The sequence below is a fragment of the Macadamia integrifolia genome, chromosome 4 (assembly GCF_013358625.1).
Source record: "Macadamia integrifolia cultivar HAES 741 chromosome 4, SCU_Mint_v3, whole genome shotgun sequence".
NCBI classification, from domain to species: Eukaryota; Viridiplantae; Streptophyta; class Magnoliopsida; order Proteales; family Proteaceae; genus Macadamia; species Macadamia integrifolia.
In genome coordinates, this window is record NC_056560.1 from 23,238,822 (window position 1) to 23,264,402 (window position 25,581).

The 25,581-nt window shown below is 37.9% G+C and overlaps 3 protein-coding genes and 1 pseudogene across 5 annotated transcripts in view; 2 read left to right on the plus strand and 2 right to left on the minus strand.

The window, feature by feature from the left end:
• The window catches only part of LOC122075609 (ubiquitin-fold modifier-conjugating enzyme 1-like), a 3,700-nt gene extending 371 nt beyond the window's left edge, over positions 1-3,329 (minus strand). Inside the window, exons 1-2 of the mRNA XM_042640691.1 lie at positions 2,851-3,329; positions 965-1,026 (exon numbers count right to left, since the gene is read on the minus strand). Of these exons, the coding sequence (XP_042496625.1) occupies positions 965-1,026; positions 2,851-3,183 (395 nt within the window). The 5' untranslated portion in view covers positions 3,184-3,329. The remainder of the gene's footprint in view (positions 1-964; positions 1,027-2,850) is intronic.
• Positions 3,330-3,682: 353 nt separating this feature from the next.
• LOC122076344 lies at positions 3,683-5,298 on the plus strand (annotated as a pseudogene).
• A 1,488-nt stretch (positions 5,299-6,786) lies between these two features.
• LOC122075204 (pentatricopeptide repeat-containing protein At5g41170, mitochondrial-like) lies at positions 6,787-9,425 on the minus strand. Its single transcript, XM_042640152.1, has one exon. The coding sequence runs from the start codon at positions 9,280-9,282 to the stop codon at positions 6,835-6,837; it is 2,448 nt and encodes an 815-aa protein (XP_042496086.1). The 5' UTR covers positions 9,283-9,425; the 3' UTR covers positions 6,787-6,834.
• A 114-nt stretch (positions 9,426-9,539) lies between these two features.
• LOC122075205 (peptidyl-prolyl cis-trans isomerase CYP59) overlaps positions 9,540-25,581 on the plus strand; it is a 35,591-nt gene continuing 19,549 nt past the window's right edge. Inside the window, exons 1-4 of one of the 3 annotated variants that reach the window (XM_042640154.1) lie at positions 9,540-9,923; positions 11,147-11,334; positions 15,895-15,999; positions 21,223-21,340. In XM_042640154.1, coding sequence (XP_042496088.1) covers positions 11,237-11,334; positions 15,895-15,999; positions 21,223-21,340 — 321 coding nt within the window. In that variant the 5' untranslated portion in view covers positions 9,540-9,923; positions 11,147-11,236. Of the gene's footprint in view, positions 9,924-11,146; positions 11,335-15,894; positions 16,000-21,222; positions 21,341-25,581 lie in introns of those variants that run through there. The other 2 variants (XM_042640153.1, XM_042640155.1) reach the window with 2 other exon arrangements.

The following is a 25,581-nucleotide window of genomic DNA, read 5'->3' on the forward strand; positions in this document are numbered from 1 at the left end:
AAAAAAAAAAAAAAAGAGAAGAAAAGAGGAGTGTTAAACATCAGCATAGGTATTCTGTTGTCTGTCAAAAGATACCAGTGAGATGAGTGTGGATATCACTTGGATCCACCCTCATCTGTTGGTGTCTATCATGTGACAAGGTAGAGTTACGTGTCATGGGGTCAAATTCTATAAGCAATTCTGACAATTACTTTTGCCTAATAAACTGAACTATACAAAAATGTGAAATAGCAGTGTTACCACTTTAGTGAACAGGGTTCAGGTAGTGCAACTTCAGGAAATTACAAATCTCGTTAATATAAGAAAAGAGGATGCAAAACCAAAATTCAAAAAGGGAGAAAAAAATAAGAAGCAACGTGTTTTAAGTAATCAATTAAGAACATCCCCTTGATTTCTCCAAAACATATTTGTAATACTACTGAATTCAGTAAACATAAAAGGGATAATAGTAGCAAACCACCTATAAATATATAAATTTAAGGGGAAAACTAAAGAAAATAAAGCTTGTTCTACATTTCACTAAAATATTAGAAAATGGTGTAAAAAAAAATTTTGAAAAACGGAAACATGTTTTAAGACTTGAGTAATCAATCAAAAACATATGTTTTAATCCAGTGCAGGGCAATTACTGGAGTAATAGTAAAAGGTTAGGATGCTAGGGCAAATGACTGGGTTAGAGTCTCGAGAGTGACCAATTTTGCACAAAAAATGCCAAAGGTTAGAACCATCCCCAAAACCCCCCAAGGACCTCGCATAGGTGGACAACCAGCACTGTGTACGCCCTTTATATTTATAATCCAGAGGCTATAATCAGTGGAAAGAAAATGGGACAGGCATTGCAAACCACCCAAAACATATAATTTAAGGGGAAAACCAGCGAAAGAAAAACTTGCAATACTTCAATACCATGCATCTTGATATCATGTGTATTATAAAACTTGAATGGAAAGGTGTCTGAGCATACCAGTTTTTGGCCCACAGTGGCTTGAAGTGCACAGTCAAGCAGATCTTCCCACCCCTATACATCTGAACATCCACAGGCCCAAAACATTAGGATACTTTTTTTTTTTTTTTCGGGTTGGAGTAGGGAGTTAAAGAAGGAAACCAATGATTATAAGGAACATAGGTTATATTTATGGATGGAACTAGTTTCTTTTTCAGATTCTAGTTCATCAGTCAGAATATTATGCATGGAAATTTGATATAACCCAATCCAGCCCAGGGCTTGGGAATGGAAATTTTTGGTGATCAGTAAACAAATGGAGGGTGGGCAATGCAGACGCTAAGAGGCAATTTATCACACATAACACAACACGCACGCAGTTGCGCACATTCATGCACATGGCCATATAACTATATTATGGGACCCTGATGAATTTGATGATACTACAAGAGAAAGGTTGGTGCATCAGGTCAGCAGCCGGCATTGTAAGAACTTCAGCCAAGACTTTTAGTGCGGATCCTACAGCTTTAAATAAAGTTGATTGGCAAAAGAGGATCCATGTAGCCGACCCAATTTAGTTGGATAAAGCTTGAGTTGAGTTGTACAAGAGGAAAGGGAGTAAGGCCAGGTGAGGCAGGAGAAAATGAGGAGCAAGCAGGAGTGGCATTCACTTTCGACATAGTGAAAAATCTCATTCTTGGTAGAGGCGGGAGTAATGGTGATCTAGGTGTAAGGGGTTGTGTTATTATTCCTTCATAGGGAATTGGTTGAGTTTTCTACTCTGTTTGTATTATTTTAGCGGGCTGAGTTTAGTTTGAACAGAGTATCTTTTTCACAAAGGCTAGCCCATATTTATTACATTTTTATCTCCCCTTTCTTCACTTTTCCTTAAATAAAATTTTATCACACATTGTTTGGGGTCATGCATTTACAATAACCCAAACCCTAGCTTAGGATTTAGGCAGTAGGGACCTGCTGTCATAGGGAAGAAATAGGACCCAAACTAATGTAGCGAATTGAAAATAGCAGCCATTACATTACTAGTAATGTCAATAAGAAAACAGGTGGCGCAAGGTGAAACCCTAAATCTAGTTAAGATAGGGGCAGAATTTTCGAAGGCTTTAATGGACAGAATAGGCTAAATATAAAAGAAGAAACACTAATGACAAGGCTAATTTGACAATAGAAACAGATTATATGCTACAGAGAAGAACGAACATAAGTGAGATTCATAGTTCAGCAATAGGGTAGAATATGAGAAATTTTGCAACTTAAAAACTAGTAACTGCTGGGACAGAAACTTGGGTCGAGTGACCCCTGCAAACAGACCTTTTGATGGTCAAAGAATGGCAGACTTCTCCGGTTGATAGAAGGGTGCAATTAGAACTGGTAGGGGTTTTAACAGAGACAGAGAAGGGAGTCTGCATGTGGATAACAGAAGGTACAAAAATACGGATTTATGGACTGAATTGAATAGTAATGCAGCAGAGTTATAGCTCTAAAATATGAAAGCAAACCGAACAATATTCTGGAAAATATCAGGAAATCAGAATAGCCAGATGAAGTTCCAAAGACAGTGCTGATTTATGTAAAATAGATCTATAACAGACTAAGAAGATGAACTGTCTCACCTGGTTTGGTTGGATACTCGACCTAAATTGCATTGCGAACAGAACCAGCGGGGAAAAACAAAGTAGAAGAAGATGGGAATCCAACCATGAAATTGATTTGGGAATCTACCCATTCCATTTGGAATCCACCTCAAATGTTCAGACCATGAATCCATACGGTTTGGCAAACAAACTCCACACCTCCTAGACCCCAATAACCCAAAAATCTCAAAAATTTGATTAAACCCATTGGAACCAAGAACAAAAAAAAGACAAAGAAAGGGAAAAAAATCTTACCTTGTGAGTCTTTCCATCGAGTTCAGGGAGCTCGAGCTCAGGAGCGGTAGAAGGATAGGTAACAGGGATATCAAATTGCAGATCAAACTCGTATTTGAGAAGATTATGAACGTACCAACACTTTCCTGTCCACCTTGTCCCCTCAGGATTTTCTGCAGTGATCCTAAACCAATCGTTATCGTTGGACTTGTTCATCTGAGTGTAAGCTATCAATGACTTATACTCTTCCTTCAGCCTCTGCGTCCATGCCGCTCCGTCCCTTGGACCTGCCTTTGTCGTCAACAATGGAATTTTGGTAAGTGTCGACTTCGTATTCGGATCCCAACCCTCCATTACTAAACCCTAACCTTCTCCACACCTTAATCCTAGCTGCGTTCTTCTCACGCCGGTCTGCCCAAACCTTTTCTGCTGTGTCCTCGTTTTGTGTTCTCCGTCTGCCAGAGGAAGGTTGAAGGTAGTGGAGCACTTTCTGAACCGGTTTGACCCGAAATCTAGAAGACAATGTTTGGTTCCCGCGAAATGAAAAGAAAAGAAGAAAATATTGAATCTGAGACGGAGCGATCTAGAAATGCAATCTTAAAAGTGATGCAGAAGATAATAAAAAAAATAAAAATAAACAAAATACACAGGTTTATGAGATTCGAAAAGATTGTCTATGTCCTCAGTGCGATGAGATTTTGTTTCACTATCAATGGTAAATAGGGTTATAACACGTGTACTCATATCTCTCATATTTGCTTACAGAAATGGTAAATCTCGCTATAAATATATAGCAAAAAACCTTATATTCAAAATTATAAAACTGCCCTCAAATATAAGATTCGAGCCTGCTATGTTGGGGCAAATAGAACCACCGTTCTGTCTGTTAGTGTCCTGCTCCAGTAAATCTCGTTAGAAATACCCAAATGGATGGGAGTTGATTGAACCTACTCTTTGTGAGCTCGAGGGTAAAATGAGAGAAGGTTTGTCTCTTCCATTTGTTTCTTATTATACTGGCATTATTTACTTCAGTTTATGAACCTCCAAGTACTTAGAATGGTGTGATTCTATACTTGCTTGACAGCTGAAAATGATCCACATGATGGTAAGAGAAAATGTGAAGCATTGTGGCCAATTTTCAAAATTGCACATCAGGGTAGTTTCATTGGCAATAAGAAAGAATTTTTGTTAGTAGAAGGATGACAAAACAGAGGCATGTAGAACAGAGAAGTATGATGAAAAGAGAAAAAATGAAGGCAAGGCATGTCAATAGGCAGCAACTCTCCAGTCCAACCAACCAACAGATCCCCCTTCTTGCCCAGCACCAGAAAATTTGACTGCATCTACCTATGATATATATGGGAATGAATTCCTTTATGGCCCACCTTATTGTGCCACATGGAAGGATAATGCCATTTGAGTTCCAGAAATTTATTTTGCGACTTTCTGGCCACCCCCACGAACAAAAAATCGGCTGGGCTGCGGTTGGGCTAACCATTAGTGACCTTGCATTGGTACCATATTTTGAAAACACCCAGTGGTTCATGCCTTGCTTGCACCCCTGCTTTCATTTGTTCTTGAGTCTGAGACTTGCCATGTAATGTCATGGTTGAGGAGATCGCCACCAACAGGGCTGGAATCAACAAGAATGTCTTAAGAAACCAAGGATCTTTGGCATAATGTACAAAAAGCTCAAAGAATGAGATGAGCAAGTTTTGGTTCTTCCTTTGGGAAGCTCAGCAAACCTCAGGTTCAAGTTTATTGGAAAAACAAAACATCTAACCAATCCAACATTTTAAAAAAAAGTGGGTACCTTAAACCATCACTGGGTAATGTATTTGGTACATCAGTTCTGCTCAATTTTAAGTAGTATAGAGGTTTTTCAAGTTTTTGGATTCTGTTGCTTGGCAAATTTCATTTTACATCCAACATTTTCATTTACTGATGTTCTTTTTTTGGATGTTCTATCTATTGACTTAAATCATCAACAAATCAGCCTACTTATCTTGGGTATTTTGTTGCATATTCTCCTATATATAAAAAAAAAGAAGGAGATTAATGCCCATATTTGCTTGTTCTCAAACTTCCTTGAATTTGTAGTTTATGTTAATAAGTATTCCAACCAGAACATAATAAAAAGTAATTAATATTAAGCATTCAAATGTCCCTGAGACCTAAAAATAAACTCGTTTAGATACAATGCAGTTTCATCCAGCTGTAGGAGAAACTTAATTGGTGAGTTTGCATCATTCCATTTTATGTGTAGCATAGGCTGACTCTGTTAACTTTGTATCTTTTTTCTTCTATTTGCAGTCAGGTTATGAATGCCTTTGCTGCCTACGATGCATACAGCCACGGGATCACAACTTCAACACCATTTGTGTGTGCAGAGTTCCTAAACACCTAAGGGAAGAGAAAGTCATAGAATGTGTGCACTGTGGTTGTGGGGGCTGTGCAAGTGGAGACTGATTTCACTCCTTCATGTTCAAGTATCAACAAACAATTGAGGCTGGTTTATCTGATTCAGTGACCAGGGAGGTTGATTCCCTTTTAAATATGTGGAAGCAGGGTTCTCCCTTGATCCCTGGGATGTAACTTTATTTGTATTGATCCAACTTTGCTCCCAATGAAACTCCTAACATTGGACAATTCTGGAAAAATCTAATACAGAGCTAGCTTTTAATTTTTGTTTCATTTTGTGAAACAGATCCCAGTATTTTTGCCTGTTGTGATGTGATAATTCTGACTGTTGTATACCATCGGAAATGCAAAGAAAATCATTCAATAGAAGAAAGCACTGTATTAGATTTTTGGCTTGGCCACATGCCAAATTTCATGTTTTTGTAGCCTATATTCTTTTGCATTATTTTCCTTGTTTTAGGGCTCCAATCTGTCTTTGGAATATCTTCTATGATGCGTATTAGTGAGGCTCGCTACAATGCCTCTATCTCCTATTGTAGGCCGACAGGTCCGCTATTGCTTATCTTCCCACAGAGGTACCCAAACTCGTCGCCTCTGACGGGCAACCTCTGCCTGCCTCCAGGAGAGGAATAGCCTCTTTCAAGTTCCCCATGCTATGGCTGCTACTGCAGCATCATATGTAATGATCCTCTTCTCTGAGCCGCACCTAGCATCTTAGTTATTGTGGATTCTTTACCTTTTATTTCCTAAAAAGAGCAGCCCAGTGCTCGAGACTCCTGCTACTGCAGGGTGTGGGAGGCTTTGCAAGAGAGGTTGTTTCCAAGGTGTATAATCAGGGGGAGGGGTTCTCTGGTCTAACAGACCATAAAAGCAGTTGTTCAATAGAGGGGGAGTATTTATGCCTTCTCCACAGTGGATGAATCCTGGTCTTGTTTTCAACAAGATTTCTAACCTTACCATGAGACACAGAACTCCATTTGATATTGGAGTTGGGTTGGCTGGGACCTACTTGTAGAAAATTTTTGAGCCCTACCTGACCAGCCAATTGTTAACCTATGGAGGTTTAACACATGATAAGGGTATCAGAAAGGATTTGAATACAGTTAGCTTTGGTGACAGTGATGTGTGCAGCCTTTTATGTTCCATGCATGGTAAGGGGTAGGCAATTCAAGTTTGAACCTAATTCAAACGATCTTCTTAGTTATAAGGGGTAATATGGGTCAAAATGATTATTTTCAATGAACAAATGATGATGCTTATTTTTCATGGTCTTTAGGAAGCCAAGTTGTTCTGTCTGAAGAATTAGGAAGATGATACCTCATACAAGTGATTAAGCAGACCGAAATTGGCCGAGGCCAATCCTTGTATGGAAACTAAGGTTGAGGCATGTTTTTGCCCATTCTAGCCGATTTCTCACTGATCCTGACTGATTTCAATCCAGATTGGAATAACCCAGGACTGATCTTGATCCAGATTCCGGGTCTTTAAACCCTAGGGGTTGTAGAGTTTAGGGCATGTTTGTGTGGCAAGAAAAGATTGCAAGTCAAAAATAGGTATATCTTCATTAGCTCCCATTCCCAAATACTACTGATACTGAGGAGACAGGCGCCCACGTTCAACAAACCGTATCATAAGCTTATTTGCTTCTTCTGATTTTCCTTCCAATTTCAGTTTCTCACTTACTTCTTTGCATAACTTTATATCTGGAATCAAATTCCTATCAAACATCCGACAAGCGACTTTATATGACAGTAAAGGATTTCTGTTTTTCAAATAACTCTGCATGAGCATATGGCATGTATTGGCATCATTTCTTGAAGCTGTTCTCAAGACCTTTCCCAAGAGTTTATAGGCCCCATCAAGGTTCCCAAAACTACAAAGCTTCTCAATAACTTGATTATAAGCTGTTCTGATTTCCTGCCTTAGAAGCATTCTATCTAACAACTTCAGTAAATCTTCCACCCTACCCTTCTTACAGTACCAATGGATAACTGTCCTGTAAGTAACAGGAGTAGGATCTATGCCCTTTTGAAGCATTTTCTTTGTAAGCTCAGTTGCCTCTTCAAACCTACCCTGCCTTCCCAGTGCATCAATAACTGTTGTATATGTGACCACATCAGGATGTTTGTTACTTAGATACATGTCATCAAGCAAGGAGAGAGCAGCTTCCAAGTTATTTTCTTGACAAAACCCATGAATCACACTCGTAAAGTTTACCACATTAACAGCACATCCCTTACTCATACACTCCTCCATGAATTTCTTGGCTTCACCTGCCTTCTTCTCGTAGCAAAGAGATCGAATTAATAAATTAATTTCAACAGGGGTTGGGAAAAATCCTTTTCTCACCATCTCCCTTACCAAGTCACAGGCCTCAACCAACTTCCCTTCCCTACGAAACCCATGCATCACAACACTGTATGTAATGGCATTTGGGGTCCACCACTCCTCCTCACTCATCTTCATCATCTGTCTAGCCTCTAATGAATTGCCAGTCTTACAGAGCCCATTCAACAATGCAGTGTATGATACCGTGTTTGGCTTGCAACCATGTTTATACATTTGTTGGAGCATCTTCTTAGCTTGATCCACCTTTCCTGATCGACAAAACCCGTTGATAACAGTGGTATATGTCACCACATCAGGGGTGCAACCCTTGATGAACATTTCATTCACAATTTCTTTTGCCCTATCCATCCTCCCTTCCTGACAGAATGAGTGGACAATTGAACTATACCCAACCTCATCAATCCGAAATCCTTTCTCTTCTGCCTCCTGCAAGAATCCAAGAGCATCATCTGCATGCCCATGCTTTGTGAGCATGTGGATGAGAGTGTTATAAGTAACCTGGTCTAGTAACAAATGGCTATCCCTCACCATCTTCTCCAACAGTTCCCTCACTTCCTTGATCCTTTTCTCTTTACAAAGGAAACCCATTACAGTATAGTAACTAATCTTATCCGGAGAGCAACCTTTCAGAGGCATTTCATCAATCAGCTCCAAGGCATCTTCAACCTTGTGAACATTACAAAGTCCCTTGATCAAGCAGTTGTATGTCACAACATTGGGCTGAATCCCAACACGCTGCATTCGATCCAAGAACCTAAACGCCTTCTCCAACTGATTTCCCATCACAAGAACATGAATTGCAGTGTTACAGATCGACAAATCAGGCTCACAACCTGCTTTTTGCATCAGGTTCAAGACCCGCATTGCATCTCTCAACATGCCAGCCCGGCTGTATGAGACCATCAGATACCCAAATGCTTCAGGCCGACGCTCAATCCTTCGTCGAGCCATGAGTCGAAGAACACGCTTTGAGCCCTGGCAGAGTTTAGTCTTGCTGAGGACCTCAAGCATTGCATAATATACCTCTGGCGCATGCCGGTAACGCCATTGACGATCACCCCAGTAAAAGAAGTTAAGAGCAACACGCTCATCACCCACAGAGCGAAGAACTGCACAGACTAGTTGGGGTTTGAGGCCTCTCAGTAAGTGCCTCAGCTCTCCCTCAAGCTTTGGATTCCATGCCGCTCGGAACCCAATTAATCTACAAATTTCTCTAACTAAAGGGTGTCTGGATACATCTTCTTCAACTTCTTCAACCTTCTTAGGATCTTCCTTCTTCTTCCTATTCTCATCAACCAAATCCAAAACCCTAAACTCATTCCCATCATCACTTTCTTCTTCATCTACTTCGTCCTCTTCAGAATCATCCTTGAGATCAAAATCACATTGTCCAAAAAACCCTTTTCCGTCGTTCTCTTCAATTCCTTCCACATCATAACTTTCTGCAGATGGGGCACAAAAAGCATGCCTTGAGTTGGAATTGGGATTAAAGGAACCAGAAGAAAACGATGACACAAATATGGTACATTTATTCAGAACAGTTGGGTCACTGGCGCCATTACTTAGCTTTCTGGGAAGCTCTCTACCATTACAAAATGCACACCAATGGATGAAAACCCTAGATTTATGAGATTTTTTCTGTACTCCTTGGAGAACTTTGAAACCGAGGAACATTGCAGGCATCCAAACCTAGTTTCTTCAGATTTCTTCAAAATGATTCCCCAGATAACTCCAATTTTCTGATTCCAAATCCACTGGGGAGTTTCCAACTTCCAAGCTTCGAATTCATCAGAACAGCACCAAATTCCGGAAATCTCTTCGCTGGTCGATACCCACCTTTGGGTTTGGGTTTACAAAACAGTATTTAATTCCACCCTCACCCTCATATATTTTTTTGACATTTTTACCCCTCTTCGATTATATACTACTTTCTCGCGGATCGCGTGCGTCAATTGAGAATAAAGCCGACTTCTCTCACAGGCTCCCAACAGCGAAGCGAGCTTGCAGCTTTCATTACTCGCGCTTTTTGGCTGCCTCTACCGACCTGGTTCCCTACTTCTCGCTTCTCCGTGTCTTTGATAGAAATAGCGTAGGTGGAGCTAGATTGACCCCATAGTGGAGATCAACAACTGTGCCTTGGGAAGCTCCGACTTTCTTCTCGGCGGTGAGAAAGAGGTGAGGAGCATAGGGAAGTGGGTAAAATCCTCTCTCTTTTGTGAACCTTTATTCGCACTGTGGAGCAGTCCGGAGCAGTCTGGTTTCGAAGCTGACTTGCAAGTTGCGGACACAAGCTGGTGAGTCTCCTCCTCATTGTTCGCTTCCCGGTAGGTGCATTTTTAATAGATTTGGCGTTAGGGTTACATCGTAGCTTCTGAAATTTATGTTGAGAATCATAGTTAATGCCTGCCTTCTGCTTTTTTTTCTTTTCAAAATTGTTTTCAGCTCGCTTTTATTCAGACAAACCTTTCATGTTGGAAAGCTATTATTTATTAAATCAATAATTTATTATGGGATGGATAATCATACATTTCGTTGCTTCATTTCTGAGGACTTACCATCAAGGCTGAAATGGTTTTATCTGGTCTGCTAGGGATAGAGATTTGCACTGCACACTGGAGCACACTGGACTACTAGTGTGCTGTGAGTATGGGAAATTTGGTGAATTGGGTATCTCCCATTTGAGCTTTAAAACAAAATTTTTTTTTTTTTCAAACTTGGAATTGCTCTGAGACTTTGATGTGTATACAAGAAGATTACATTTAAATATGATTTATTGAGGAAATAAATCTCTTTATGTATATGCTGCTGAATGGTTTGGAAATGTGTTTGGGGACAGCTGCAAATTACAGTGCATCATGACACTACTTGTATGATGAAGATATGAATTACCAAGTAACATATAAAATTTTGATTGATTGAAGAGGACAGTGTAAGACACATCTTTTACTGGTAAAACAGTTCATGTTTTAAGTTACTGCCTTTCAGAATTAGGAAATGTTACTCAAGAAAGATGGACAACTGTTGTCAATACATACATGGAAGCCTATTGGCTAAAATTTTGTTAAATAAAGTATGGTTCATCAGTCAGTTCTATTATTTTTAGGTTAAGAGTTAATAGAGCATGGTAATTCAGTCGATTGCATAAACAGTTACGAGCAGGCTTTTCTGCACTATGTTTCGAGGTTAACTTTTATTTAAAGTGCCAATGAAATACAGATAAAATGCTTTTTTAGTGGAATAGGGCGTTTAACAGAGATATGATTAATTGTGAACTAATCTTAGTAAAAGCTATCTCCATAATGAATATATATAGCATATTATGATGTGGTGATTGTTATTAGATAGTCAATGTTATATTTCTTCATGTTCACATTTCTGGAAAATGATTTGGCAAAACACATTTAGCATTATCTGTTTGCAGCTAGGAATGTTTTTCGTATGTTGGATCTGTGATAGGGATCTGTGATAGGTATCAATTTGCTTGTCAATAAGTCAGTAAACTTCTATGCAACTATGCCCATGTCTAATGCGGATATTGTTTTTGCAGTTGAGCTAGCATATCACCAGCCATTTAAGACACTTAAATAAAGGATCTGTGAGCTGTTGCCTCCTGCTCTCTTCGAAAACTCTGTAGAAGATGTCAGTTCTTATTGTGACAAGCCTGGGAGATATTGTTGTGGATTTGCACACAGATCGGTGCCCCTTAACCACCAAAAACTTCTTAAAGCTTTGCAAGTAAATGATCTTCATCCTTACTCCCATCTTAATTGTTCTTGTTCTGCTGTATCATTGTTCAATCGAGCTTGATGTCATGGTAAAATTGTTGTTTTTCTGCTGTGTCATTGTTCAATCAAGTTTGATATCATGGTAAAGATGAATTTCCTCAAATTAGTAACTTTAAAGTCATCAATGCTAGTCCTTTTCCAAGTCTTGTCATATAGATAAGTAGGAGTCTAAAGATTTTATTATTATTTTTTAGGAGTCTAAAGATTTTATTATTATTTTTTTCATTTTCCTTCCTTATTGGTCGTCGGTATAAGGAAAATGCATTTTCTTGGACTCTTTGTTTGCACTTTGGTATGATGTTCTTACGCAATGGGTAAGATTTTGTAGTATGATTATTCGGTTAGTTTATCATGAATTCTCATGCCATCCGGTATATTGCATTTATTATTATTATTATTATTATTATTATTATTATTATTATTTTTTTTTTTTTTTTTTGCGGGGGTTGTGTGCTAGGGGGAGTGGAAGGCTAGTCATTGAAATCCTGGGGCTCTTCCTTTTAGCAGTTTTGAAGAATGAAGTGTCATGGGAAAGTTGAAGTTTATCTTAAATAAGTTCACATTATCAGTTAATTGATCATTTATCTATAATCAATTGTTGCTAACATGTGAAAAATTTGTATCTAGAATACAATTCTTGTAGGAAAAATATATTGTTACATTATGACAACAGTTAGCTTATTAGCTCATGACATTCTTCCATCCATGGTTCAAGATCTCGGCTAGATCTCGCTAATATCTCGTTTTTCAAAAAGGCGAGACGAGATGCATGGCGAGATATAAATTGTACAAAAACTCAACCGAGATCTTGAGATCTCACCAAGATCTTGCCAAATCTCGCCAAAATCTTGCCTCTCTACTTTTTTGAAGGAAAAACACTAAGGAACAAGGATTTTGGTGCTTTTGCTTGAGGATCTCCACTCATACACTCATTGAAACTTAAAGAGTAGAGGATATTACCTCTTCATCTACATTTGAAGTTACTTTTCTTATATATGATGTCTTTTAAATTCTTATAATTATGTTATGTCATGTGTTGATTGTGGAATAGAGCATACTAGCCTAAGGTCCAAAGAGTTGGAGACTACTTACATAGGGTACGAAGTCAAAGTACAATTTTAGGTTTGATTTTTGAAAAAATGATGTTCAATTGTGTTTAGAAGGCCTAAAATAGGGTAACTACTAACTTTCAGGGGCTACAAAGACCATATAGCCACCTAGACCAACCACCAAGTCGACTGGGAAAAAATACATGATCTCGGCAAGGTCTCTCTTTTTTCGATTAGTGAGATGGGGGGTGAGAGCGAGATCTTAAACCTTGCTTCCATCTTACAGTGTGTTGATACTTGATAGAGGTAGATTGTAGCTGGATGGGAAATCATATTTTAGCATAGTAATTAGCTGATAGCTTATGTTTTAACACTGGGTTTGATGAATCTTGCAATAATCATTACTTGAGTTGAAAACTTAACATGTCCTTTATGTCCATTGGCCCAGTAATGTATCTTTTGATTCAGCATGCATTGTCAAGCCAGTAAGTTGATTTATTTTGGGAGTATAGAAAACTTCAGGGGATAAAGCTCCTGGACCAGATATATATTTTATGGGCTTTCATTAAGATGACTAGCTGAAACTATAGAATTTCATGAGGGGTGTTTGAGGCTTTAATCCCCAAGAAAACAAGGGGCTGACTACCCTTAAGATTTCAGACCTATCACCTTGATCTCTAGCTTGTACAAAATCATTTCAAAACTCATCTATGAGACTCGGAAGTATTAGAATGTGTGATTTCTCCAAATAAAGCACTTCTGTCAGAAAATATAAATTCTTGATAGTATATATATTATATAGGTCAATGAGTGTGTGGAAGATGTTAAATTGATGAGTGAGAAAGCTTGGTTATTGAGTTTGATTTGGAAAAGGCATATGACGATGTTTCATGTGATTTCTTGAAATTTTCTTTGGAAGTGAAAGCTTTTGGTGTGAGATGGAGAAGGTGGATAAAAGTATGTAAGTGGAATCTTCACTTGTCTATCCTTCTTAATGGCTCTCCCAGAAATTTCTTCCCAGCCCCTATAGGTCTTCGTCAAGGGGACCCCCACTTTCCTTTCTTGTTCACTACTGATTGTGATTGATGTCTCAAGTCTGCTTCTTGACAGAGCTGGTGAAAGAGATATGATAGTGGCTTTAGAGGGGCTAGGAAAATGTGGAGATTTACGATCTTCAATTCCCTGATGATATGCTTCTCTTTTCTTTAACTGAAGAAATCAATGAATACAGGCTTTGGGAGATATTAAACTTTTCTTGGTAATTATTAGCTTGAAGATTAATCTCAGCAAATCTATTGTTGCCAAAATTAACTTTACGTTGGAGGAGATTAACTAACCATTTTGTGGCCATGCTTGGATGCCCCATTAGTGGTTGGGCTCGACTTTAGGATGCCAAAAAAGGTGGTCAGTACCATTTAAAAAGGGTGTACATAGTGCACGAGGTTCCTGCCACTACGGGGTCTGGGGAGGGTCATATGCAGCGTTACACCCGCTTTGCCAAGAGGCTGCTTCCCGACTCGAACCCGCACTTCGTTTCACAAAAGGGCATGACTTTAGCTTCTTTTACCCTTTTTCCTTTCTTTTGTTTTGGTTTTATTTATTTATTTATTTTGTTGCAGACTACTGATATAGTAGCACTTGACTGGTTAGACCAGCATGACCGGATTTGGAAGCCAAGATCCAAGAAGAACCAATCCAACCCAAGGTTTTGGTCCAACGAGGGCTGGAATATTAGTTTATTTCATTTATGTCTTTTATTTTCTTTCTTTGTTTTGAGTTGGATATGTAGGACTGTAGGAGCATGGTTTGAGAAATTGGTATCAGGAACGGGATCGGTCAAGGCTGATACCAATCCGGATCACCCTAGATTGGACAGAAATACCTGGTTTATGTTTAAAGCCACTTTTTTACCATTTTACCCCTTGGCCATACCAACCACCGATACGGTATCGGCCAAGAATCGGGATCAGTCAAGACTGATACCGATCTGATCCGGCCGATTCTGACCGGTCTGATCTGATTCGATTCCTTAAACCATGTGTAGGAGTAGAGTGAGTTTGGGACTTCCTTCCTTTCTGAACTTGTTTCCTCTTAGAGTCTAAGTAGGAGTCTATGGTTTTGCTCTTTAAATACTTGCATGTAACCCAACAATGGACACAATGAAAGAATAACAAATTGAGTTTGTTTCTGCTTTGAGTGTGTGATTGTGAGTTTCTTTCTTTTCCTCCCTGCTACCATGATTTCCACTCTGACCATAATAGTGTTTCTGGATCACTGCGAAAGTCCTCGGTTGAGCACTTACTGAGGTCTCAAGAAGTTTCGGAAAGTTCTCAAGAGTCTGGGGTATCAGGTATATACTCCCCTTTTGAATATCGTGCATTTCCCTGCCTTCATGAGCTTGATATTTCCAAAGTGCTAAAGAATTTTCAAAATACTTCTTCATTTCAAATCTTGAGAACCAGTTCACTTTGTGGGAGTACAGAAGTGAATTGACACATCTGAACATGTTTCTGGTGACTTTCTACCTCGTGGAGTAAGAGAATGGCCTAAAACTCTCACGGAGTGTTGCCAAATACGGACTAATTGTAGGAGGAGATCTAGCTGATGTTGTCAAGTGGATGAGATGCATCATTTGGAACCTTGATGCTTCTTTAATCACATTAGATTCATCCAATCTCTAATGATCTGGCCGAATCATTCAACCGTGCTATATTTAGGGGAAAATTAACCACCGTAAAATGTAACTTCCAATCCTTTCCTTTTGTTTTGTTAATTTTGTTCTGTTTCTTGGGGGCCGTTAAAGTCTCTGATTCCTTTTGGGATCGTGCCTTTATTTCATTTTGTCAACAAGTAAAGAGTTATCGAAAAAGGGAAAAAAAGATACATGTGTAAATGCTTTTGGAATGGGTTTGACAACCAACAAAACATCCTAGGCCTCAGTACAGAATGTTTTTGTAATCATTGTCCGCTTTTTTGGCTGATCTTGGCTTCCTTTTGAATTAAGTGTTTGGAGTAGAAATGAGGTCTCTCACCTGCTTGTCGAGGTGAAATAATCTTTCAGATTTCTGCTTCCTTGTAGGAGTTGATGTCACAGTGCATCAATAGTTGTTAGATCTGGCTTTGCATAATTGTTTATCTTACTTTGTTTTGGTAAATAGAAAATTTAGATGGTTGTTTATATTTACAGTAATAATTAAATATCACAATTGGATTCCCTACCTACTAAGTAATGACCAGCTTGCTTACTACAAAAGCAGGCTCAGTTCCAACTTCACCTGCTAACCTGTTAACCACTAACCTGCTCAGGTATCATAAAAATAAGAGGGGAATATTTTTACCATCACCTGTAGTTTTGATTTTCTTGGTGTTTGGTTTTGCGTAGTAGGATATGAATGTCACTTCTACTGCATTGAAGTACTTATTTATCAAGAGTTACATATAGGGTTTTCTTGTGATTGCAGGATCAAGTATTTTAATGGGTGTCTGTTTCATACAGTTCAAAAAGATTTCACAGCGCAGACTGGTGATCCTACTGGAAAGGGCACCGGTGGTGATTCCATCTACAAGTAAGGAACTTCAAGTGGCTTATATTGTTATGCTAGTAAGGTGCATGTCTTCACATGTGAACTTGGATGGCATATTGGTAATTTTATTGGAAAGCATGTGCTTTTCGCATGAAGATATAGAAGTGGCTATGTTAGGCATTTTGTTTTAGAGGTAAGGGTCTTGTTAATATAATATGAATACAACAAAGAGGAAAAAAGACGGCCTTAAACGTGTGGTCTTTAGGAGCCCACATAAACATGTGTTGTTTTATGGATTGACGGGGTAGAAAAGGAAAACAAAAGATGAAGGAACCTAGGCAAAGTGATTCTTTTAATGTTGGTAATAGAAAAGATGAAAAGAAGGTGTTGGAAACAACAAAAGTTGGTGCTAGTTTTATTTTGATTTCAATGTCATCGAGAAAAAGGTCAATGTACTAATGACATCAATAAAAGGAAGGTTAGATGGCCCAGTGCTCAGATGGGTACTGTAGGTATAGTACTATACTACTATAGTAGTTGCACAAAACGAAAATGCAAATATGCGGTTGTTTTTATTTGCTTTTATTAGCTAGTGATGGAGTGATAAACTATGTGTCAGAAAAATGGGAAACACTTGAAGTTAATTAAAGGAGTGTGGGGTGTGGGTATTACAATACTCAGAACTAGAGTTGGAGACCTTTAGGAGAACAAAAGATAATGATTGGGCACATGGATTATCATCATACAGGCTCACAGAACTAGAGTTGGATCATCTGTGATCGACTCAACCAATTGCTTCTTTGAAATACTAAAAAAAAAGGATCACTTGGTTTTTGATTTTTTCTATATAAGATATGCACATACTGTTCCTCGTACATTGATTTGATTCTTTTGATAGAATCCTAGGATCCATATTTGGAAACAATCAGCATCCTTGGAATTAAAGATGTAAGAGTAAGAATTTGTATTCAGTTATTTCAGATTGATCAGAATCAATACAAATCAAATGGATGTAGAAAAGAAATAGAATTAGGGTGCTGCTTCATGCTACCTGACCTCCCTTTGGGTCTGCCTTCCTTTGTTGCTTCGCTCTAATCTGCTCTACCTTGCACTCATCTCCCTCTGTGCCTTGTCCATTATCTGTCTTCCTTAATTTGCTACCTCTAGCTGTCTCTCTCAATCCCATCTGCTAGCAATCTTCATTCTTCACTGCTTACTATTTGACACTTTTGTGCTCCTACCTTCCTGGTAAATTTGCAACTAGTTTCAAACCCGGCCTAGGGTTTTTGGACATCAACGGTCCACATGATTTGTGAGTTCTAGGCGATAATGAACCGGAGTAGCATCCATACAAACATAAGTGCAAGCAAGAGTTAACTAAACTAATATAATATTAAAATTCAAAGTTCAACTATCTATTTTAAAGTTCAAACTTAAAGTAATGTTGAATTAAATTACGTCCTTAGAAAGTCGGCATCATCTAAAAATAAAATCATTGTCTTCTTCAAATCCATAAGCAATGTCCTCCTGCTGACCGATAATAGGTTCAACATTCATGTCCTCTCCACAATAGTCCTCACCAACGTTATCTGTAAGTTATGAGGGTAAGTCTCTAGGAAGAAACTTAGTAAGTAGAACCACCACAATAAACATGTTTGAAATCACGATCATACAACCAATAACAGGAAAGATATATGTAGTATAATATAAAAGCTTTCAAGAAAACAAAAGAGTAAGCATACCACACATACTTACATTGCTACATTTATATGGTCGCAGAAGTACATATGATGATTCAAAAGAAATTAAACAACGAATTCATAATATCATCCTGAATGGCCAATGTGTCATAGTACCACATTGCCTCCACTCAACATACAGAAACTCATAGAAGCTATCTAGTGTCTAACCTCCCAAAAACTAAGTCATACCTCCCGAAGGTCAAGTAACAATTGGTAGATCCTGCAGAGGGTAGGTTTCGTTATCTAGTAGTCCACAGTTCCACTAAGAAAAAGTCCAATGAACCAATCCTTGCCTCAACATTATAACGCCAATGTTGATAAGGTGAGACAACAACAATAAAGTCATCCAAGAACGAAAAATATATATAAATACAAATAAGTTCGGAATTCAAGTGTGATCAATATTCTCGTTCCACCATAGTCGGTCTCTATATGAACATGAAATCAGTTTCAATATTTTGTAAAAAAAATATCAAACAAAAATTATAAATAACAAAACAATAATCAAGGAAGTCTCACATCCATCCTCAATCAAAGCTGGTAATGTAAAGCATCATTACCGCAACAAACAATGCATCTCATACATTAAAACAGTAAATTTATGTAAACTAGTGTTTTTAAAAATAGTTATATACAAAAACTTATGTGGTATAAGAATCATGTAATGCGCATAATAATTGCAATATAACATATAATATTAGTAACTAATATTATGTAATCAATGCTCCATTTAGAAAATTCTTCTATGTACATATGATGCAAATCATGAAACAAAATTCAATTTGTTTCCTCATTCTCTCATGTACATAACATTAGGTTTGCAAAAATCAGATTTTTAATGACAAAACACCATTAAATCCAAGGTTTAAAATAGATCTACTGTTCATAAAATTCTTTTTTGGATAATACTTATAAACATAAAGAAGTTAAGGTAGACGTTCCACTCACCTTGATGTTGTTCCCAAGATTCTGCCTTAACCTATTTTGCCCACTGACATAGAAAAATAGAAAATAAATATCTATAGAATTCCAAATAAGTTGAAATTAGTACTTATTGAAACCTAACTCATATATATATATATATATGTCTAATACAAAAATAATATCAAAAAAACCTTCTTCAGTTAGGTATCAATCCCCCTAAAAAACGGTCTTCAGACTGTAACAGATTCTATCCAATAAATTTGAAAAATTCATTAACCCTCTTTCCTGAACTCAAATCACTTCAAACTTTTTCAAGAATTTAGAAGACTTATAAAGTTATGGTAAAAAACTCAGATTAAAACTCAAAGTTTATATTCCTCCGTTGCTACTCCCATTCTCGAATATAGAAAACTCCCCTGACAGTGATCTATCCGAGTATATGAATTTTTCGGTGTATCAAATAATCAACTCCAAATTTAATGAAAATTTTAGGAGGCCACATAAACACGTGTATGTACTCCAAATAATCATTTCAGATCATATAACACTTCCTAACGATATTCAAATATGAACAATCTCAGACTACTGTTCTGTCCAACCCATGAAATATTGTTAACATATCAAAATCTTATTTTCTCTCTCATCAAACCCATAATCCAAATTCTATACCTTTAAATCATGATCTATCCCCCAAGTAGAATATAAAAAGTAATTAAATCATGTTAAAAACGTTTACCTTGATCGTTCGAAACATTGATTTCTCTTCTCCTTTTTCTTCATCTTCCTTCTCCTTTTTCTTTTTTACAATACCTTTTTTTTTCGTTTTAATTTTCCTTAAATAGAGGGTAAGAGGCAATAGAGTCACGTTTTTGGCTTCTCTTTCCCTCCCTAATTCATCTCCAACTCTATCTCTACTGTTCCTACTTCATCTCCAACTCTCTCTCTCTCTCTCTCTTCCTTTATTCTAGTCACAATTGATCTCCAACTCTTTCTCTCACTTTTCCTACTTTGTCTCACTTACTTTATACTTAAGGCTATCCAAATTTCAAAAAGAAAGTCAAATTTATTAGGAAAGCCTTCATTTGTTAAATATTAATTAGCAATAATTAGTTAGTTAAGGTTGTTAGTTAGTTACGTGTTGTCCACTTGTTAGTTAATTAATACTATATATATATATATCTCATTCTTAATTAAATAAGTCAATATTATGGTTGAGATTAAAATTAGAAAATTAAAAGAAAAGTCGAATTATGGTCCAATGGCAAAATGGTAAATCAGGGTTCAAGGGAAAAATGGTAGTTTCCACGGCAAAAACCCTAAAGTTATTCTACAATGTAGTTATATCTAATGGATGTTTTTTAGCACTTACCAAGTACTGATGCACCCTCAATTGTCTGATATCCCCACTTTAAGTCACCTTGACCCTACAATGGTCAGAAGACAAAAATATCCTTGAGTTAGATTTCAGGGTATTACAAACCGAGTGCCCTTTGATGAATCACTGAGAATAAGGGAGAGCAATACAGATTCTTGGCTGGACAAGTTTGAGCCATTGGGATTCCTTGACTACAAGTAACAACTTCCAGACTGGGTTGTTAGTTCAGTAGGAGATTTAGGGAGATTTATTTATTTGGGAGAATATTATGTAATCTTTTATTTTTGGGTTAGCTATTAGATTATTAGGAGATTATATTAAGTAATATTTTTCTTTATTTATATATCATACTATTATTTAAAAGCACAAAGTGGCAAATCTTTCACTTGACTACTTTATGCCTTCCTTTTATCCTTCTTCTTCTTCTTCTTCTTCTTCTTTTTTTTTTTTTTTTTTTTTTTTTTTTTTTTTTTTTAATTATTGGTACCCTTTTATTTATCTTTAATTATTATACTTAAGATGGTACTAAATTTCTATACTTTCCTCCTCTCTCTCAAACTCTACCCCAACAACCAATAATAGAGTCAAAGTGACTTCCAAAGAGAGAATTTAGGAGTGTGAGTTGGAAGGGAATTCCTTCTCTCTCCCAAACTCTCCCCTTGCCCACGATCTCCCCAAAAAAACTGCTTTTGGGCTGAAAGTCGACATATGAGTTGGTGACCTTGGCCTCACTGTTCGTGAAATTTGAGTCTCATCTAGCCTGCCACATGGCGTATGTTAGGGCTATGCGGCATGATTGTCAAGGTGTTGCCTAGGCATCCAGGCGCCATGGTTACGTTGGACGTGTTATTGGTGTCACCTTGCATCTGAACCCCCTCCAACGTCTTGGCTTGCCTAGACGTTGTGACAACTATGTTGTATAGTATTTCCTATGTGGATCGTGTAGGAAACTGGAACCCTTCATTTATTTATTTGGATATTCTCCTCCCCCCCCCCCCCATTGTATCTGTGCTCACTAGATAACAGGTTCTAATTGACTGTTTGACCATCCAGTTGCCAGCCCTGCCTGGATTTGTTGGCACAACCCAAAAGTTCTCTTGCTTTCTTTCAGCTCTGTTTTTGCACTTATTGTTTTTATGTATGATCTGGCTTCATATAATCTATTTGAGTGAATAACAATTTTTTTCTTGCATAATCTCATATAGTATCATGTTTTCCTTTCAGATTTCTTTATGGTGATCAGGCTCGGTTTTTTGGTGATGAGATCCATCAAGATTTAAAGCACTCTAAAATAGGAACTGTTGCCATGGCTAGTGCTGGAGAGAATCTTAATGCTTCTCAGGTATGAGAACTTTCCCAATAGGCCACATTAGTACATTTGCATTTTCTTAATCATAAAAGCAAATGCATGCCAAAGAAACAGAAAAGGTGGATGAGAACTCCCTACAGTCATAGCAGCAGAACATTTGAGTGCTAGTTGCCCCTACTTTTCCCCTTACATTTATTTGATGCGAAAATAGTCTAGTTTTATGGGATATTCTGAATTCTAAGGCATCGTTTGGATATGTTTCACTTGTTTCTGTTTATAAGCAGAAAAAATAAAATAAAAATAGAAACACTGTTTTTGTCCTGAAAACGAAACCATATCCCAAATGGAACCAATTTTTTTCGAAACACTTAAGTAGAAACAGTTATGAGGTTCAAAGTCTAGAATAAAATCTACCGGATCACAGAGGTAGGAACCACCCTTAGAACCATGATCTGAATTGAGATTTTGAAGGAAAAATGTGAAACTGGACAAAATTTCAGAAATTAATGCAATTTAAGAAAATCAAATTAATCATGTATAATGCAGAAGTAGATTCAAAAGCTTACCCCCACAAACATAACCCCGATTAATACCACTGTAAGAGACCTTAGAACAGTTGCCTCAAAGAACACTCACAAGAGTAAATTAACCCACAAAGCAAACAAGCAATTCAACATAGTTGTCACGGCGCCAAGGCGGTGGAGGGTTGTCCAAGCGCTTAGGCGAGAAGGCGCCTGCCTTAAGGCGAACAAGGGGACCAAGTGTTATTTTTTATTTTTCCTATTTCTAACATTATTTAGTAAGCTATATATACTTTGTATCATAAAAAATAAAGATTAAGCAACATCAAGTCATTAAAAATCAACAATTAGCCATATTAAATCATAAAAAAATTAACATAAAGTCATATTAAGTTATAAGAAATCAATATTTAGATAAATGCTCTTGTTCTATAATAAGTTTGACTGATCAAATGATTTTATTTTTACATGAGATTTTTTGTATTAGTTATAACATAAAACCAACTTTCTAACAAGTCTAAGATTTAAATCTGAATTGTAATGACAAAGTTATGCTCCGGTCAAACTTAATTTTAAGTGCGCGAATGCTGTTAAAATCACCTGAATGAAAATAATTTTATGGTTATCAAAACAAAAGATTATTTTACGGGACTTTTGGTATTTAGCAATGTTTTAACATGATAGAATTTATAAAATTTTCATAATTGAGAAAAACCCAGCATTTAAAAGTTGAAAATCGCCCCTATAACCAAAATCTAGTTTTTGTTCTTGGACTGGGGGGTTGACTTTTTATCCTATTGGAATTTGATTTTTGAAGTATTTTTATTGGATTCAAATATGGAGTATTTGCTTATTTATGAATAATATCTTAAGTAAATGAAATAACAAATATAAAATACATTTACATTTACTTAAATGATATTTGGCATAAATAAGGTAAAAACACATGGCGACTGTGGCCTAGGCCCCAGGCAAACTGCCTGGACGCCTAGTCGTCGCCAAGGCGTTGCCTTGACAACTATGCAATTCAATACCCAAAAGCCAGAAAAAAATCAAAACAAGAGGAGAGAGAAAGGGACCTGCGCAGGGTCCAAGAGAGGGACCTGCTGCTGGCTGGACTTGGCTCAGATGGAGCTGATCTTCTGGTCGATTGTAGGCCCAGGTGTGAGGAATAAAACCCCTAATTATTAACAGTCTGACGACTGGTTGCAGAGTTATGGAAGTTCTTGATTTCTGACCTAGGAGAGAGAAAATCAAGAATTGCAGAAAACCAGAAGTGAACAGCTGCCAATGGTCTTCCAACAGAGATTGAGTGGCCCGCTTGGAGAGCTGAATCAGTCCTTAGAAGGTCTTGCAGATCAGACCTCAGAGTTGGCCAAAAGAGGAGATCGATTGGCTCCAAGTTTAGGTCTGAATTCTGAAATCGATCCCTGCTGTAACAGAAAACAGAAAGCAGAAAACTAATTGCAGAGTATACGAAAAGAAATAGGATAATGTGGGGGAGGAGTGGTTGTCTCGGCCAGGGCTTCTCACCCACAACTATCTCAGTTGTTTTAACATAATGACTACAATTTTCTTTATTCAAATCTGAAAATTAGGTTTACATAAGCTCCTCTATATATAGAGGGCAGGACCTTCCAAATTACACAGGCATACTAAGACTAGGAATAATAAACCTATGTGGAAAACAAATAGAGTCCTAAGACAATTTGGATTGGACATACCACTTAATAAAATCGATAGGCCCAATGGGCCTCTACTTAATTAAAATAACTAATTAAATACCTCCCCTAGCCGATGGGCCCAATGGGCCCTTATTTATAACTACTGACTTAGCCACTCAGGAAGACTAAGTAGGGGTCCGATTGGACTTCATGGCTGGACCCTTCTTCCTCTCATATCTCCTTCCATAATGTGCATCTACATCAGCTCTCCCTTTCTTAGAATCATTCAACTCCGATGAATGGGTAAGGGACATGTAGTGCTCATAGAGATCCGTGTCCAGGCGTCAAAAGTTGTCAACATGGATCCAAGTGTAATCTTCTCGTGGTCGTCCTTTCCACTTGATGAGGAAGGAGTAGTATCCTTTGCCCCCACGAACTGTGGTGAACTTTTTTGTCGAGAACATCTTCAATGATATCATCTTTGGGGTTTGCAAATTGGGGAAGCTTTAGGGTGTGTTCAGTGTCACCTTCATCAAAATGGTGTCCCAAGTATATCGTCAGATCAACTACATTGAAGTTATTGTTGATCTTCAGAGTAGGAGGTAGCTCTAGCATTTAAGCATTAGTGCCAATGCGCTTCAAGACCTTGTAGGGACCCATGTTCCGAGGATGGAGTTTGTGCACCGTACCAAGAGGAAACCTCTCAGGTGGAATTCGAATCATTACCATATCACCAGGCTGAAATTCCACGTAGCGGCGATGACGATTAGTAGTTGCTTGGTATCCGTCATTACTAATAGCAATGCGATGACGAACATCAGTATGTACCTCCGTGATGTGTGTAAGGAACTTGTCGGCTTCCACACTAATACGGGCTTGGGGTGGCAAAGGTACCAAGTCAACCGGTCATTGTGGCTGCAGTCCAAGAACAATCTCGAATGGCGTACGACTTGTGATGCGGTTGATGGAACTGTTATAGGCAAATTCAGCAATGTATAGTTTAGATGGCCAAGTCTTTTCATAGTCACGGACTAGACATTGAAGTAAGTTGCCAAGACGTTTATTCACCATTTCGGTCTGTCCTTCTGAGGATGGAATGTAGTGGAGAACTTGAGTTTAGTATTTGTTTTCAGCCATAGGGTCTTCCAGAAGTAGCTCATGAACTTGACATCCCTATTTAAAACAATTGTCTGTGGTAGACCATGTATGCGTACTATCTCTTTGAAAAAGAGTTTGGCCAAGTGACTTGTGTCAAGAGTCTTCTTGTACGGGATAAAGTGTGCCATCTTAGATAAATGATCCATTACCACAAATATGGAATCATACCTTTCCCGTGTAGGTGGTAAGCCTAGGACAAAGTCCATGCTTATGTCTTGCTAAGGTGCGTGTGGAACGGGCAGCGGTGTGTGTAATCTTGTATTCTTCTTTTCTCCTTTAGCAAGTTGACAAATGCGGTATCTCTGTATCACATGCTGTACATCCTTTAAGAGTTGAGGCCAAAAGCATAAGTCTTGCATCATGGAGTATGTTTTGTCCTTGCCAAAGTGTCCACCCATTCCTCCTCCATGTAGCTCTCGAATCAAGTGATGTCTCAAAGAGGTGTTTGGGATGCAGAGGCGAGTGCCTTTGAAAAGATACCCATCATATATAGCAAATTTGTTATCTCGTCCTCCCCCTTGGAGGTTGTTGAATAATTCAGAAAAATTAGCATCATTAATGTACTCCTCTTTGATGTGTTCCACTCCTGCACTTTGTACTGTGAAGGTATTCATTATCATCACCTTTCGACTAAGTGCATCAACCACTTGATTCTCTTTTCCAGCTTTGTACTTGAGAGCAAAAATATATCCTTGCAAGTATGATATCCATTTTGTGTGCCGATATCTAATGGTCTTTTGTGAGTGCAAGTATTTGAGTGCTTCATGATCTGAATAGAGTACGAACTCTTTGCCAATTAAGTAATGCCTTCAATGCTTGAGAATTTGAACAACGGCATAGAGTTCTAAGTCATAAGTAGAGTACCTTCTTTTTGCATCATTCAACTTTTCATTGTAGAAGGCAATCGGATGGCCCTTTTGCATAAGCACTC

Bases quoted from the DNA above. Each gene is read 5' to 3' on its own strand.
- LOC122075204 (XM_042640152.1), bottom strand. From the start codon at position 9,282: ATGCCTGCAATGTTCCTCGGTTTCAAAGTTCTCCAAGGAGTACAGAAA.